Source organism: Athalia rosae, chromosome 7 (genome assembly GCF_917208135.1).
Source record: "Athalia rosae chromosome 7, iyAthRosa1.1, whole genome shotgun sequence".
Lineage (NCBI taxonomy): Eukaryota > Metazoa > Arthropoda > Insecta > Hymenoptera > Athaliidae > Athalia > Athalia rosae.
In genome coordinates this window covers 14186393-14204798 of record NC_064032.1, presented here as the reverse complement: position 1 = coordinate 14204798, position 18406 = coordinate 14186393, and the positions used below count along the sequence as shown (strand labels likewise).

The 18406-nt window shown below is 43.9% G+C and overlaps 1 protein-coding gene across 14 annotated transcripts in view; it reads left to right on the top strand.

The window, feature by feature from the left end:
- Positions 1-18406, top strand: part of LOC125501934 — a 44034-nt gene that overhangs the window by 7243 nt on the left and 18385 nt on the right. For 3 of the 14 annotated variants that reach the window (XR_007279678.1, XR_007279674.1, XR_007279675.1), the window contains one exon: positions 9315-17513. Coding sequence is in view for 2 of the 14 variants with exons in the window: in XM_048659120.1 (XP_048515077.1) it covers positions 16817-17513 (697 nt within the window). In the remaining 12 variants the exon portion in view is untranslated. Of the gene's footprint in view, positions 1-5884; positions 6151-6182; positions 7976-9314; positions 17514-18406 lie in introns of those variants that run through there. The other 11 variants (XR_007279681.1, XR_007279677.1, XR_007279676.1 and 8 more) reach the window with 11 other exon arrangements.

Sequence of the window (18406 nt, the reverse complement as noted above, 5' to 3'; positions counted from 1 at the left end):
TTATTTTTTTTCCGTTGAGATATCGGGTGTGTTTATTGGAAATGAGAAACCGCGCCCTTCGTCGCAGAGAAAGGGTGTATTTGAGGCGAAACGCGACACCTTTGAATTATAAAGTGCTCCTCCGCAACAGACACATCTTGAATAAGTAAGGTCGCTTTCTATATACACAGCACCGCGCCTCTGTATAGGCCGTCAAAATCTCCGTCATAAGCGACGAAAAGGTGCGGAGAGGGTGACTGGCGCTCTAAGGAAAAGAAATTTCTTTCGTAGCGAGAGAAAGCGAGAAACTCATAGCCACGCGGGGTTTCAGAGTGAGAAAAATCTGCGATCAGCTGACAATGGGTGGGAGCGAGGACGCTCCCCACGCGTGGAAAAGCGCCGAGGAATCAGGTTTATAAGCTGGCGGAAGGGATGCGGCACCGACCCATTTTTTCTTTTTTTTTATCTTTTTTTCTTCTTTCATCTTTTCTATTTTTCTCGGGGATATACCCAGCCAGCTATCTCGTTTAAAATTGGGGGTCGTTCGTCTCTGGGTTTCGCACGTCCGTGTCAGCGAGTGTCGGTATATGTATATATAAACGGGATGACGGGGGAAACTTGCTGGCTGGCTGGGGTGTACGTACGTACGTATATGCGAAACGCTGCGGGGGGGTGGGTGGGCGACGATCATTAAACCGTAAAACGCGTTTACTCTCCGCACCATCAGAAATCACCGCACACCTGAGGCCATCTTTGAACCGGCGGAAAGTTCGACCCGAGCCCGGCTCGCCGGGATTAATCGTTGTAATTAATTGATAACATTCGCCCATCTCCTCGACCTGTTATAATTGCATCGTCGGAATTATTATTTTCTCTCACTTCTTCGTCCCTCTATTTCCCATCGCGTCAGATGTACGTTTGGGCGTAAAAAAGTAGGGCTCTTCAAAAGACCGAAGAAAACTGACATCGGGGTACTTTGATGTTAGAAATTTCCATACACTTAGGTATAATTCAAACCGCTGTATTACCACTCGATGGAGTTGTAGATAATTATAGCGTCGGATAGGTGGATTACTTTCCGCATGACGAGATCTTGTCTAGCATTCACATCTTCGTAGAGCGTTAGCCGATGCCGCTGCTGCTCGCGCTAACCCCTCGGTTGTTTAACCCCGGAATTCTAACGGTATAACCTGGTGCAGGGCTCGAACCGGTTGTACAATCAACATTTTGGTTTGCCACGTGGTAATAGTCATTAATTGTAAGCCCCTTCTCTGCTATCCAGCTGCCAATCTCTTCGCGCGGTATACCTACCCACCTACACGTACGCTATACCTATGTATACCCGAACCCTGACATTACTTCAGGGTGAGGAAATGGGGCGGAATTCCTATCCTGTCCACAACCACTTCGTGTGTATATTAAACGCGGTGTGACGTTGGTGAATTTTTTTCCCATTTTTTTTTTGTTTTTTAATCTATCTCTCTCATCGGTTTATTACGATGTAATTGCTGTAGGTGATCCGGGTCGATTTCTGTGTCGGACATTTGATTGGAATTTTTTGTTGATAGACTACACGCGAGAACTATATTTATTTCCATTGATACATGTGTCGCAAAATGTATACCATGGAATTTTTATTCGTTTATTTATTTACTTTTTGTCCATTAGTATCTATTAAATTCTTTGTACCGCGATAGTCGAGCGTATAGAAAACAAATTTAGATTGAAATTCTCTCTGAGAAAAAAAAAGAAAAAAAAAGAAACGAATAGTTTGCCTTTGGAGTTTTATAGAATTTATAATAGCATTATTTCAGTAGCATGTATTCTATGTACTCCATGGTGTTCATAGTTTCGTACATGTACTAGAATATACAACAAAATATGAATTTGCGCGGTTGGTGTTGCGGCCACCGCGTAACTAAAGTTAATTGGTTGCCCCACGGGCGTTGATGTTGATAAAAATCTACAATAGGGCAACTATCTGGGTTTCACCTACACCACCACCACCACCACCGATGAACGTTGTCATATATTCACGTACATGCATAATTTGTACGTGTATATCGTACGCGTATACATTGTAGCGCAGATTTGTAGCGAAAATATAATTATATTAGAATCTCTGGCACGGAAACCATCCCAACGTAGACGCGATGCACGTGGCACAATTAACGAAAATTAAAACAAATTGTCGTACACGACCGCACATCGCTAACATTTTTGGATATTTTTTTTATTCCCTTCTGAAAATATGATTATCATGCACACGTGAATCCAGCTGCTCGTGCTACCCGATACGAATCAAAAAAGAAGAAAAAAAAACCAACCCGAAGGAATTTTTTATTTATTTATTCGTTCAAGTACCGGGGAGGGGGGGGGGGGGAGTTTATTTTATAAAATAGATCACTGTACGCACATCCGTGAGTGGTTGTGGGGAGAAGCGGAGGTGTATCGGCGATTGACAAAAAAAAAAAAAACAATTTCATCTAATTTTTGTCGATGGGAAAACGGTGTTGTTTCGCTAACGGATTCGACCTAGTTATACGGTCGGCATAACGTGTACCCTGGTATAGCGCATTATACGTCGGGCGTCGCGCGGGGGATAGTTCGACGTCGCGGGAACAGCAAAGTGTATACATAGAAATGTTAAATTTCTCCGTGTGTATATATATATATATATATAGAGAGAGAGAGAGAGAGAGAGAAACAACCCTTGCAGGACGCCCGACGTCGCGTCGCTACCGCCCAGACAATTTGCGGTGTTTTTAACAAAATCAATGCCCCAGGAAAGCCGAACTCTTTGGCCGAACGCCAGAGATACTCATTCCGCGTGGATGAAAAATAAAAAAAAAAATTAAAAGAAATAAAAAAAGAAACCCACCGTGCACCGCGAGACCAGAGCCGTATACATGGCGTTTTTCTTCCATTCTATTTTCTCTTCTAACCCCATCAAAAATTTTTCTCTTATCTACGATATATTCCCTATTATATCCAAACGTTGCGGTATAACCGAATAAATTATTACGCAGACGGGGCAGGGTTACGGACGATCCGAGATATAAATTATACGGTAAAGGTCAAGAGTCCAGGAGCAAGGATCGGGGGGGGGTGGCGTATCGATATGAGATAATAATTCGTACCTCAACATTTACACTTTCATTTCAGCAGCGAGCAGCTCGTGCGAACGGTTGCTCGGTACCCTCGGTACAGATATATTGTATACAGTTGCGCAGGTACCCTATAGCGCCCGTTCATTTGTCGCTAACGAAGTGCAATTATAATTGTTATAATTAATGAACCACGCGGTATACGTGAACTGTGTACAGAGAGACAAATACATTCGCCACCGCTACACTTTCTGCAGCATAGGTACCGTTCATAGCGCACAGCTATACACAGCCTCGCAAGAACGCATTTCATTAAACAAGAACTCCTCGCGGCACGAGGAGATCTTCCGCACCAATAGGTGTGCGTTATATCTCGTAAGGAAGCGTTGCCAGGATTCATCTTGCACGGTAACGTTATAGGTACGGTACCTACCTAGCCGCACCCACCCAACGTTTCGCAATTTCTACGGTTACATCTAGAGGTATATTTCGCAGGATGCGCGGCAAAGTGTTGAGGATTATAAGGATACCTTCGCCCGGTCGCTGGGCGAAGTGCGGCGCGTCGGTGTGGTACGCGAGTTCCGTTAAGAGGTATTGCCCCGTAACTCTTTGAAACTTGACGGCCCGCAAGTTGGATAAGTGTGAAAACGCTAACAAACAGTTGTAACTTTGGCCCTAACTTATTTTCAACGTTTATAAGCAGCCGGACAACATCCACCGTTATACGGCGAGCGTACTTGTTCTTATTTGAAAAACTAGCTGCTGCAGCTACAGCTACGCGGCACTTCCGGTTGTTACTTTACCCTCCAACTGCTACGGGTGTACTTCCCATAAGCCATTTTTGCTGCTGGCTGCTCTACTCTCGACTGCGGAACTCGCGATGTCGTCGTCCGGTTAATTTCAGTTTTCACAACTTTTACACACCGGCTACTCTATGTAACCTTTCAACCCCCGCCCCCCCGTCCCCCCGAAGAACTAGCTGCATCGCTGCGGCGTTCGCTTCCTCGCTAAAACCGGTCAAAACCGTGGGGACTACTCGGATAATAGAATTTAAAAACTATACCACACATCTCATACTCTGGATCGGAAGTCTTTCAATTTTTTCTCCCATTTTCCGTTCTCTATTTTCGTTTAAAACCTCGGTTGCAAAAATTTTTATCGAATCGTAGGTCGACAAAGCTCTTCTCAGACTCGCGACGCGCGATCTGAAAATTTCTAGGAATGAATTTTTTCGAAGGTAATATCTTTTCAATGATTTCTGCGAAAGCTCGTTGCAGAGTTTATCTTCGCGAGATAAACTCCAAAGCTCCATTTCTTGCGCACGCGATTTTCAGAGAAGTAAGGGGCGCCTTTTTTTTTTTCTTCCATTCCAGAGAGAAGCTCGGTATCTTATTATCGTACCTTTGAATCACACGTGCCCCCGTACCTGCATCTTGTATTTGTCGCGACAGACAGTAAATGACCTTGTCGCGTGACCCCCGGGCAACCCTTGGGCCGACCCTCTTATTGCGCGTTTAACGACTTGACGGTTACCGCCCCCCCTCCCCCCGCGGAGTGTGCGAACTATGCCCAACTAATCGCTCGGTTCAGCGGTTATTCGGAATGAAGTGAGCCCGGAATCGCACCCTTCGTAAAACCCGGCTCGGGATATAGCATGGCTCGTGCACAGGTCAATTCGGAATCCTCGCCTGTCGTATGCATGTATACGTGTATGTACACGTCGTTAATCCTGCGTATCCGATTATCAGTTTTCATTCATATTTCGTTGGTGAAATTTCGGCGAGTGTGTTAGGTGAAAAAAAAAGAATTCAATTTGAGAAAAAAAAAACAAGAAAAAAACGAAAAATGAATACCCGTAACGCGGAAGTAATAAAACCGCATAAGAGCGTGAAATTTTTTTTTCGGAAAAAGGGTTACGCGGCTTTTAAATCCGTACATTGTGCGACTTTAACGCGCGGGGGATTATAACAGCCGACCACCACCTACACGTATCGCGGAAATAATTTTCGACTAAAATGGCGGGTGAGGATATGACGGTAAAATGAAATGAAAGAATGAAATGAATAAAAATAAAATCGCGCAATTTCTACGGTTTGCTTGGACTAAACTTTTCCTATTGCCGGCTACCCCGCCCTGGGTCTCGAACCGACGTTCGATGTTCATAAAAGTCCTTCCCTCCAACTCTCCGTGTGCTTATACGAGAACGTTGTAATTGCCACCGTATTATTCGCCGATTCGTTCTTTGATAAGGGCGACATTTTTGTCTTTCTTTTTTCTCTACAATTTGTACACGTAATTTAATAATCTTTGTCATCCCGCGACGTCGTTCGCGTCGGTTTAAAATACTCGACGGTTCCATTCGGCGAATTTTATTTTTTTTTTTTTCTCGTTCGATTCTCTTCCATAGTTTTGGGACAGACGTGTAATTCGACAATCCGTCGAGGTGGAATTTGGAAAATATACGACAGCCGTAACGGACTTATTTGCAATTTGAAAATTCGTAGTAAGTTTGGATAGCGAGGGACCGACGCGCGACCTGCGGACGTTCATCCGGCCATTGGCTAGCCGTGTGTCTCCATTATAGACCCTTGAAAATGAAGGTCCGAGGGTAAACCTTTGCCCAGCCAACTTGACGTTTGCGTTAACACCGGTCTGACTTGCAAAACGTATTGAATACACAGCACGCTGATTGCAGCGGTAGCTATTCTAAATGGAAAAGGTAAAATCACAGAGATGAAGTAGAAAATTATTCCATGTATAATGTATACGCAAAACGAAGAGCGCCGTTAGATTTTCTACCATTTTATCATACGTATGATCTGCGATTCATGAAAAGAAGATACACATGTACATGTACATGTGTAACCTAACCATGAGATGAAATGATCAAATAACTTTTTGCACGCAATCCATTCTCCGTGCTCCCTCTTCTTTCATCTCGAGCTCGGTCAACAATTTCAGGTGAATATCCGGCCGCCGGTGATGCGAAGATCACGCAGTCGGTGTGGAGCAGACGGCAAAGAAAACCTTGAGTGAAAGAGGTGAAAACAGGAAGTGGCACAAGGTGATGGCATCCCCTAAAGTTTAGCTCGCGCGAGCTAACGCGTAACGAGTATTAACGATTATTTCCTACGACAAAGCCTAACGAGTACAAACGACCGCGCGGAAAACTGTCGTCGCCATTTTCCTGACTGATGCATACCCTGTTTTTTTTTTTGTTTTTTTTTTCTCTTCATTTTCTGTTCGCTAAAAGCTGCTCCAAAGGTCGGCAAGCGATCCAAAATCGAATGATATTTCGTGTAAAATATAATCGTACGGTAGTCGGAAACTTGCGAGGTAACACGAGGGGTCAGAAGGGTATTTTTAAACGTCGAGTAATTTTCGATTCAACATCGATGGATTTCTTTTTCCCGATTCATTAACCTTTTTGTTTTGTTTTGTTTTGTTTTGTTTGTTTGTTTTTTTTTTCTATTTATTTATTCATTTACTTCTGTTTGCGTAGGTGCGCAGTGTAGGTAGTCATTGTTTTGTGGTCCGCTTTAATTTAAAAGCTTTGAAATGAGGGTCGGAAAATTTACGAACACACCGAACAATTGGTAGAGAATTGAAACTGAAATACAAGGGCTCTCGTCTACATGGTATATATAATAGGGTGGCAGCGATTGTTTGTAAAACGCATTGAAAGCGGAGCCGCCTTAACAAAGCTCATCAATTAGCGACTTATTCTCAGGGGGGTAAGTCGAGTGGACAGGCGGTGAGAAAGTTTGATAAAATAATAAAAAATTTTAAGAACCGCAGCCGCTGTAAACGATAACGCGGAACGAAAGGAGGAAAGAAAGGACAGCGGAGAGAACGAAATAAGATAAAATTGAAAGCATGAAGTGAACTGTAAGACAAACGTCGTATATATACGAGAACGATGACTGGGAAAATATCCAGCTGAAAATTGTACCATGAGAAAGGAAATATTGCTGAAATTGTAAGAATTCGTGTACTCTACGGATGATACAATAACGGAGTCAGCGAAAATAATACATCGTTCGAGCTCCACTCGCTTATATATATCCATATATCGATGTATAATGCAGAAAAACTGAAAGTGCTGTCGTCTTATTCAACAGTTTTCACTTTTTCCGAGATTTCTTGCACACTATTTCCCCCCTCTCTCTCTCTCTCTCTCTCTCTCTCTCTCCGTCTCCGATCAATAACCCGCGGCGATGACGAACGTTCAACGACCATTCCACCCGCGAACAGAGATACTCGTACCTACTCCAACAAAATAACTGACATAATCAACGATTTCCGAGTTGTGGACATGGGAAGAAACTTCCTGCACGGTGCTATTCTTGATAGGAAAACCGCGAGCGAGCGGCACCGGCACCGGCACCGGCACCGGCACCGGTACCAGCAGCCAAGAGTAGAATTCTCTCGGTAATACCAACGGCGATGCTAACAATGATAATCCTACAGGAGCTCTCCAGAATTGTTCACACGACTCTACCCGCCTGGTTTTACTTCCCTGTCGCTTACGCCCGAATGTTTCCGCTTGATGCGCCAACGATTCGCGCAAAAGTTTGCTAATTAATGAGACTCGCAATTAACTGGAATGCAACTCACCACCGCGGCCACGCTACCCCCTTTTCCGAAAGCTCAGCTTTGCCCGGTATTACCCTATGTACGTACGTATGTATATTTGTACGTACCTACTCCACTCCGCGCCACACTTAATCGCATTTTATTCTCATTCTGCTTTCAATTTTTTTCGTACGCCCGCAGATCCTCGCCGGCCACATACCTACCCCTGGCCTTCGTCGAGGTCCCAAAATAAATCTCCGAATCACGTCTTTGAAATCGGGTCCATTTCAAAATTTACATCTCGACCACACTCGGTGAGTAGTAATTTTGAGAAACGATCCTGACTAACTAGTGTACCGATTCGTTAGAAATTGCGGCGGTATTCCATGGCGAGACGTTTGTGCTCATATCCGTACGAATTACCCGCTACTTTCGGTCGTTACAAAACGGGGGGGATTTTCTTTTCCATATCGTTGGATGAAGGGCAACTTCTTCGGACTGTATATATTCATATAGCGAGCTGGCATTTATATATCCCAATAGGAACTTCCCTTTGTGTATGTACCCGTATACGTGTATTATATATACACGTATATTTGTTATACGAAGTTTAAATCTCTTTTTGAGGAAAAATTTGCAAGCCACCGGGAGGGCCGAGGATCCTGACCGTGGAACTTTTTGAAGGCTTTAAAAAGTTCGCGATCGTTGAAGCGCCTAAATCCGCTATCATTTCTCTAGCAGTAGCATCTTTCAGTCGATGAATAATGAATAACGCGTCGTTGAAGGGATTTACCAGATAACGTTGAATGCGATAGAGAGAGAGAGAGAGAGAGAGAGAGAGAGAGAGAGAGAGAGAGAGACGATTACCGCTACACGAGATCGAGGGGAAATCGCTTTCAGAGACAAACAATAAAGAAATAAAAAATAGAAAATAGAAAATAAAATAGTCGAAGAATAAAGGACAAAAAGGAACGACGCCTGCGGGGCGGGCGGAATCGCACCGCACGCTCGCTAACGGGCGCGCGGTGCTAACGCAATAAAATTTCGGACGTAGACGGTTGGACACACGTCAATTCCAGGGCTTATTAAAGCATTTGAAATCTCTATATTCGGTGCACACGGCCCGGTCTCCACTAGCGTATACCGCACGATTCGCGATTGGACGTATACGTCAATACCCTGCGAGAATCCTTTTTAAAATTCCGGAGATTTTTCAAACGTCGAAGGATAAAATGCCCCGAAAGTATTTCGGTGCGTTCAAATGGGCGCCGTTTCGCTGACCTAATCATCGAACCACCTCGTCAAAATTTTTCAAGCAGTCCAACAAGTGCCGGCGAACGGTCGATTCACATTCTTGAGAAACTAGATTCATCTTCCTCGGCGTATAACCGCGGCTATTGCGGCGAGAAAAAGTTGTTCGTCCAAAGAAAAAAGCGCCTTACCACCCCCCATATTCTTTGTATCTGGCGTTCGGATTTTATTGCTGCCGCAAAAGTTTCCGTGACCATCGCGTAATAGATGCGCGATTACGTGTGCAAGCGCGTATGGCGTATGCAATACCGCGTGCAGAGCTTTCGCAGAGACCGCATGAATATTCCACGTGAGATTTTCCCCCGCCCTTAATATTTTTCAATTTCCTTATTTCTGTTTCAGCGGGAGAACCGGTATAGATTGGGCGTCACCGTTGCTTCACGCCCTTGTTTCGCACGTCGAGTGCGTCTAAGAAGGGAGAAGAAAGAAAAGAAAAAAAGAAAAAAAAAAAAAAGGAAGAGAAGAGAAGGGAAGGGAGGCAGAAGAAGAAACTGAAGCGGTATAGAATGTGGGGATCAGGAGTTCCAAGGTATACGAGAATAACGCAGCTTGGCGAAGCCGGGGCCCTTTATGGCTTTTGTTTTCCCTTTATTTTAGCGATGCCGTAAACCGATCGTAACGAGCAAATAATCGCCATCATTTAGTATAGAAAACTCGTTGAAATTGCTTCGTCGAAAAACTTTTATCGTCGAGTGCGCTTCGCGAGCAAGCCAGACGTTCGAATCCCCCCCCCCGTTACAGCTGCTTCACTCAGCAACTCACCGAGGCTCACACTCTCCTGTACCCCGCATCCCTTTCGTCCTTCAAACTCGCGATTTCGCACCGAAAAAAATCACATATTTCACCCTCGATCTTTTTATTCTTAACGGTGCTATTTTCTTCTTTTTTTTTTTTCCCCTCCATGAATTTTTCCAAATACCTGCGCGGAAGGAAAAAAATTCGGAAAAATAGAATCACATTCTGAAATTTCATTTTTGCTTTTATTGCTCACAATCGTACAATTGGTGACTTTGATTCCCAATTTTTCGGCAGCTACGATACATATGTATACATTTCTTTCTCAAGCTAAGAACTAAAAATAAGTCCGTAGACGCGTTTATATCGTATTTGACAGTTCGGTCATTTATTTGAGTCAGAAGATAGAGTTGTTGCAGTTTCCAAAGACTTGGGGGATTCGCTCGTGAGATTCAACTGGCCGGCATTGATGGATAACGTTTGTCGCGCGTATACTGTACGTAAAACTCTCGGACTATTCGATGAAAACAAAAAAAAAAAAAATCATCAACAACGAGCAGCCAACAATTGAAAAATAATTAATCGAGATTACTCCGCGATTTTAATTAAAATTAGGAGATCGCAAAGAGAGACCTGTGTAACTCGGTGTATATTTTCGGTCCGTCATCAGAGCGTCTGCTGTAGGGTAGGTTTTTAAGGTTCCACCTCTGGTTTTGTGGAACACGCTATCTCGCGTGCTAATAGTGGTGGTTCTGTGAAGTACTTCTTGGAGTTGTTAACTCCCCGAAATTACGTCGCTCGGACATTTCGCTGCAATGTTTGGGAAAGGTTCGTTCTATCCTACGTTATACGCTCGTACATACATACACACGTACGTTATACCGGTTTCTAGTCATCGCGGAAATCGCAATAACTTCTTTGAAACTAGACGTCAAAAAGTTTTTCCGCTCATGGATTATAAATGCGAGACTGAGACGATGTGTGCGTCCGAATCAACCCCTCGAAAATTCATCAACCTTTGAAGTTTTCGATAGCGTGCAACCGTGTCCACTGAAAAAAAGGAGATAAGTTTTTTTTTATCTCAAATTGCGAAATTTTTTAATGTAACAAGTTACGTATTCATGCATTTACCGATATATTCTCGTACGAGAGCTCACATTCTCATGGAACAGGTTACACGTTGTACATATGTGGGAAGGAAGATAACGGAGCAACGCGAAAAGTGGGAAGTATACCTATAGGAATAATTTTTTCGAGTCCAACGTATCCCTGAATAACAGCGGATCTTCGTATCGTCTACACGCTACCGCGGGCATCGTGCGTGCTACACGACTTCTTTGCATCTGAACGATCCGGAAAAGTTCCGCTTTCAAATGTTTATCGAAAATCGTTCCATATTGCTTTTGCTCTCCTTTTCTTTTCTTTTTTTTTTCTTCTTTTTTTTTTTGTCATTTTTTGCATGCCCCTCGATCGGGCGGGACCCGCGACTCCGCGACGTTTCCTCGTGAAAAAGCTCAAATTATTGATAGGATCACGTCTTCTGTATCCTTTGTCCCTCTAGCGATATTCCCGATATTCCCGGGAAAGAAAAAAATAGATACCTACGTATCTAAGCGTACGCATACCCACTTCGAAACGAAATAAGATAGTTTCCTATACAAATGTAATAGCCGGGCTTCGAAAAAAGCGATATCAGGGATTCTTTCTCTTCCGGTTCGATTTCCGATCCGGTTTTCTCTCCCGCTTTTCGATTCGGAATGATTTATTCGTCGGGCATCGAGACTTTTCACATCAATTAAGTTCGTTAACAGGTATAATTATACACCTACGTGACAATCCATTCACTGTATACCTTCCGTCGAATTTCTGCAGCATAATTTATTCGTTTGGATATTTTTTGTATTTTCCGTTTCCACGTTCTACTCCACCTCCGTTTTACCATTTTTTTCCCTTCGCGTCACCGACCGACATTTGGCTTCATGAAAGTTGGAGGATGTAGCTTTGCCTGCTCGGGTGTACCTAAACTAATACCAAAGTACACGTGTCACTCCGTAAAGGCTTAACAGTCGAGCGAAGGATGACTAACCTGAGGCAGGAAGTAATTAAGAAGACTTGGCTGACAGAAACGTTCATCCCTCTGCAACCACGTGGTGATACCTTGCCATCCTATACGTTAAGCTCTTTTGGGTATGTCTAAAACCGTATCCAGCGCACACAAAGTAGATGGGTGTATACATCTATATACCTATAGAACCACCTCGTTAAACTTCCCCGGGCACAGGGCGAACTTACCCTAAATAAAATACAATGAAATAAAATAAAATCGTACGACCTTTTTGTTTTACGGTATCACATTTATTTTCACCGATATCGACTGAGAGAGCGTAGAGATAAAAAAAGATAAAAACCGAATCGAAATATCTCGCAGCAAGACGAAAAAAATAACGAAAGATGATGAAATTCTATAAATTGCCTGACCTGCAGCGATTCCCGTGAACTGGGTCACCCCGTATACACACGGATATTTTATTTAAACCGACGTAGTCGTAACCCCACAGCGTCGAGGTATTACGGTATTTGAGTACCATTTTTTTATTACAGAAAAAGCACCCCCTCCCGGATATATATATGTATACATATATATTTTTTTTGACGCCTCGGAGCTGAATATTCGCCTCGTAGCGGAGAAAGCCTTGACGTACGTCTTGTGACCTGTATAAAAACGAGAAGTGGGATCATAAATCCGATCGGGAATCTATACGCGGAGGGCTCAAGTGTCACCGAAAACTAGGTATAGTACAGTAGCTCGTATCAGACCATGCTCCAGGTGGAAAATGATCCGCGGAAGACGACGGGGAGGGTCGGAGCTTGGCGCACGACGATTTCGAATCAGAGCACGTATATATAAGGAGAGGGTAGGGGGAACATCGCGCCCTTAACCCGTTCTCCAGTTTTCGCTCACCTCTCAAACCCTTTCTTTCCTACCCTCTCCGGCGAAAGCTCGGTCTACAACTTGACTGAACATTCCCCCCCCCCCCCCTCCCCCCTTTCTTTTATTCTTCTTCCCTTACTTTTTCTTCTCTTTATTTTTTATTTTTTCTCTCCTCCTTTCGGGATTAGCCACAATTGGCAAAAGTGGCGAGTGGGAAGATACCCAATTTAGCAAATCAGTGGCAACGGTTGTAATGTTATTATTTTTATCATGAGGAAAAATATATATTTCGACCGGAGGTTCCGAAGGTACGAGATAAATTCGTAAGGAAAAATGAAAGGGGATTTTACCGAATGCTCGAATGACCGGGGCAGGCGAGCAAATTTACCTTCGAGAGGTATAGAGGGGGGGGGGGGGGGGGGGGGGGTTGGTCGGTTGGTTGAGGGATGCAAGAAAAGAGCAGCGGGGCGTAATCCGGTAAATTAACTTGTTCGCAACTTGATAATATGCGGGTTAAACGCGGCGGGGTTTATTTATCAGCCAAAAAAAAAAGGGGCTGCCATTTCCTACCTTATCTATAGTAAAAAACGATTATACGTATAACCCGGGTCACCCGATTATAACTCAACCGAGTTATTATTCAGATATTACGATGACTGTGCCGAAGAGATCTACATGTCATTTCCACCGCGATAAAATAATGAATTATTACACCAATTTCGCGTTGGCCAAAACCCTGAAGTCCGGGGGATATTGCGACGACCGTAGGGGAGGAGGATTCTTCTTCAAATTCATTGATAATTTTTTTCCCATATCCATTTCCCTTGACCGGATAATCGACGATTCGCTAAAGGTCGGCGTTGTTGACATTCGATTATTTTACAAAACTTATACGATGCGACAAATAATGTGATGTTATTTCGCCACGCGACGACGACGACGACGGAACCGCTTAATTAGAACGAGGTCCGAATCCCTGGGCGTATAAACGCCACACATTTCGACAAATATCCCCGTCTATCGGGTGAGGTGAAAATCGGTAGCGGCAAAAAACGGGACCAATTTTAAACCGAGTGAAATTATTTCTGGAATACGAAAAAAAATCAATTATTCGGTGAACTGGAATGATTCCTGCGTACATAACGTCGTTCGAATATTATTGACGATCACCGTTGAGTAGTAGGCATGAACTTGGCATATTCTTCTGAATTCTTAATGGCCACCCAGTTTGTATTTGAGGCCGGAGAATGACCAAGCCAATTGTAGTCCGACCGTCGGATAACTTCCCCGTAATAACCCCGTTAAAACGAAATGGATCCCCCCGCGCTATAGGTACGTACGTACGAACCGATGAAAGTGCCGACCCCGCGCTACTGTGGGAACAAACCGTGTGCTCGAAGTATAAGGTAGCAAAAGTTGCTTCAAGGCGGTTACCGCGAACGGTAGGTGCGTCTATTTATTCGGAAGGGATATGAAAAAATGAGTTGAGAAAAAAGGTATTATATCAGGAGGGGTGAAAATTATAAATTTTTTTTTTCCGTTACGCTTATTCGCATTTTTGGTTGAGAAATCGCAACGTCGTCGTCGTCGTCGTCGTCGTCGTCGTCGTCGTCGTCTCTAACTCTCGTAGGAAGATCATATATCAATTCCAAGCTCGCACCGGGAGCCGCTTTTGTCCGATACCGCCTGTTACCACCCCTTCCAGAATATTCCAGCGTCACCGTTCTCCTCCCGCATCTCCGATAAATCGTGCGAAACGACCGTTTTGAGTGACATTTTTTTTACGACCAACAACGTGTGCGATCTACTTTTTATTTTCTCTCGCGGACAGGTGAAAGGGAATTTTGATTATCTCTTCGATTTTGGTATATGCCGAATTCGGTGAGCGCGTCCCTCGCGAAACTCCCTTCATTAAAGTCATTCATATTCATCCGGAGTTATCAAGGAGATAAAAGTTTCGCGCGGAGCATATATTTCTGCAGCTTTTGCAATTCTTCAGTCTTTCCAGATTCATTCATTGTGGACCTTTGCAGCAGTGAATCGGAGATTTTCCTATTCAAACTTTAATTAATCCAGCTGCTGCTGCAGTTTCTCTACTTCGAATATCCTACCCGTACCCTTCAGATTGCATCTTCCATCTTTTCTCATACTGATTGCCTTATAGCTAAAGTTATACCCATCACTACTTATTCCCCCCCCCCCCTACCACACCCCTTTTTTCGCAGTTATCTCTCCCTCACATACAGATCAAGCGAAGTTTATTTTCTGGTTCGAATTCAAGTTTAGAAATTACAAACAGTCACGTTATACGTCATATTATTATAATATTTTATATAAGCCAACTATACCATCTCGTCAGCATCTGGATGAGCATTCTAATTGAGGTGAACAACGCGGGGATTTCTGTACGTGTTATATTATTGTATGCGACTAAAATAATGAGATATGTTGGAGCTCGCAGCTTGCAGTTTGAACTACGGACAACCTTAACTCATATAACTGAAGTTGTCTACTAAGTTAAAAGTTTCTTCTACACCAGCTACGCTCGGATAGGTCATACTTCTTGGCATTATTCCTGGGCACTTATTTAATTATGTCAAGTACTAATTGTCTCTCACTCGCCCTCGTGTAATTACACATAGTGTATACACCGATCTCGTAATATATCCGAGTGAAATAAATAGTAGAAAGAAAATAGAAACTTGGCCAATGAAAGAAGGACTTTGGTAAATATTTCTCATTCCGTAAGAATTTTTTGAAATAGGATCCCTTTGATCGTAGCTATGAACATATCGATGTTCGAATTGAGTTTCGAAAGTAGCGGGTAAAAATGGAGTTCGAAAAAATACGGTAACATTTTCCATAAATGGAGCGACTGCAGGAGCACCGGGATCATGATCTCGTATATATATATATATATATACAGTGGAGTCCCGGAGGTTACGGGAGAGTTTGATCAGCTCGGTAGAAGTGACGTCACGTGTGTAGGGTGGTCGAGAATATGATAGGGGTTCAAAATACGTGAGGAAAATCGTTTACCGGTCAAACTACGTGTGTGTTAGATTGTATAGGTAATACAAATGTGTGCGGGGGCCTGGTTACGGGTACATCGGAAACACCGGGTAACAAGCTTCGACCTATGCAGCGGCGCATTGGACTACGTGCATTTCTCGAGATACCGGCAACACACAAAATGAATATTCCGCGTGCGTATGCACATACCGTCCCCCCTCCACACGACCGCGAACATGGGCTTTTAAAACCGGACTCGGTCTCGCCCCCTCCGCCCCCCCCCCCCCCCCCCTCCTTTTTTCATATTCTATAATCTCGTTAATGGCTTGAATTCCGCGTAGATACTATACTTCATTGGTATCCGGTTTCCCCGCGGTTTGATGTCGGAATAACCGATACCTTTGGACGGAATCCCGATACGATAGCCGACTTTATTCCGAGTCGACGAGTCGCGAATATATTTATTTTGTTTTTCGGCCGCTTGTATTTTCTGTATCTCGATCTGGAAAATACTTTACATCCGTTTCGGTTCAGCAGCCGAGGAAGGCCGGGCGAGATCTACGTTTAACGAAAATTTCGCGTTTCATTTCACCGCGGTAGAGGGTGGTATAAATAGCGAGGGGTGCCTCGCCGTGCCTCGGCATAGTTGCGGTCGATTAGAAACATAAAACAAATAGAAGGATAATTTCCCGGTAAGGCTGCGACGGGTAGATAAGAGGCTACGTTGCTGCTTCGCGTACTTTTCGTGCGCTTTCTAATCGACGTAGGAACAGAAGCTCCGGGTATCTATCTCGTGTATACCTACCTAGGGCTGGCTTTTGGACAGGAGTGATGCTAGTTTCGTTCGATTTTATTATCATGGTTTTTCTTTTTTTCTTTTTTTTTTTTTCCCTCTTTCTCGTTCCATTCAGGATCTTGCGACCCCGCGAAAAGATTGGCCGTTTGTGCGGGTGAGGCATAAAAATGAAAGAAAAAAGGACGCACGAAGAGGAGAGGCAAAAGATTTTTAATTTTCTTTTTCGTTTTCCTGTTTTTTTTTTTTTTTTTTTTTTCTTTTTTGCTTTCTTTGATTTTCTTTTCATTCCTCTCCGCTTCCACCCCCTCCACCCTTCATTTTTACGACGGTGTATGTATAAAATACAAGACGAACGGAGCGCCGGGGCATATGGTGCCATGTTACCAGAAAGCCAGTCAACCCCGACCCCAATTCCCCCGTCGTCGAAGGCAGCCATCCGCCAACCAGTCAGCTACTCAAAATTCAACCCTCGCAGGAAAAATCACGCAGTTGGAAACTTCGGTGTTGGAGGGGAAGCGAAAAAGGAAGGAACGAACGAGAAAAAAAAATAAACGAAAAATAGAGACTGGAAAAAATATCTACGTACACGTATGTATGTGTTATCTGGATCGTGAGCAACAGATTTCTATCCGTTCTTTGATACTTACGGCTCAATATTATTTTATTTTCGTAAAATCATTCGACATTTTTCGGATTGATTTTATCGACACATTCCGTTATCCAGATGAAACAGGCGCCAGGACCGTCTGTGAAGTAGGGTGGGACCCTACGGTCTTTGAGGCAGTTTTTGTACCACTTGATCTCTTCTTCTTCTACAGTTTCTTCATCCGAGGGCGAAAACTCCTTTTCGGCGTGCCGAGGCTGTGCGGATTCTGTCCTTACGTTAGGGTCTCTCTTGAGCAACCCATTAGAGTACAACGACCAGTCAAAGGACCTTCTACCGCCCTGGATGAAATTAATCAACAAATTTTTCAACTCCACGTCGTCAGAAACCCCGCTCGCGAAGTCTTGGTAACGATCAAACTGGTTAATCACCTGGAGAAGGACGAAAATTGGTTCTCAAACGGTAACGTTATAATATCAGGCAATTTTTTTTTTCATCACTGAAACCTTTTTCCAGTATCGTCCCATCGCGGTTTGCGATATTTTTAGCAAATCGTCGCCGGAATTTTTGATAATCTCAGTGGTTTCGGCGAACAGTATTTCCCGGGGTCGGTTGTATTTTGAAATTTCAATTTTCAGAGGTGACTTCGCGTCGCTTTCGGATATCCCGTTGCCAGTTTTTCCGTAGGGGAATAGATAGTCCCGTGGAATCGAGTATGTGCTTCGCAGTAGGTCTCTTCTGTCTTCGTTTGTAGGTCGTATCCTAGGAACCTGGGCAGAGTGGTCGGGTAGTAGGAAACAGATCGAGACGAAGCGCATCCAATTAACCAAAACCATCTCCACTAGCACCGGTATACGAGAGAGAACTACTCGTTGAGCACCGAGTACCGTACACAAGGCTCTCGGCTTAATTACCCTGCGCTCATGCCCGCAGCGATGCATTTCAAATGCAATTGTTTCATTGTTGGACTTGGAAGGACCGCTATTTCGAACATAAGCAGAAATCTGACGCTAAGTATTCCGAGGAAAAGGCATGAGGTGGTACCTTGTACAGCTGAAGCCATCTCCTGGAAACCGTTAATGGATTGGGTCTGGTTAAACTCGTGCGAATTTTCCGTCCGCTATGAAAATCCTTGTGAAAAACCGAGGCGTGGGTTTCGTCCCTCTCAATTTCATCCTCTCGAGCCCGTCTCGCCGAGGCGCAAAGGTACTCGTAGGCGGTCAGGTCACGTTGCACCGAAAACAATCGGTAGCTGTTCGGGTCTGGTATAGCGAGGAGTCCCCCGGCAGTGGAAACGGGGATTTCCGAAAACTCGTTGAATTTTTTCAAGGATGTTTTGCCGTCAAAGTCAACCG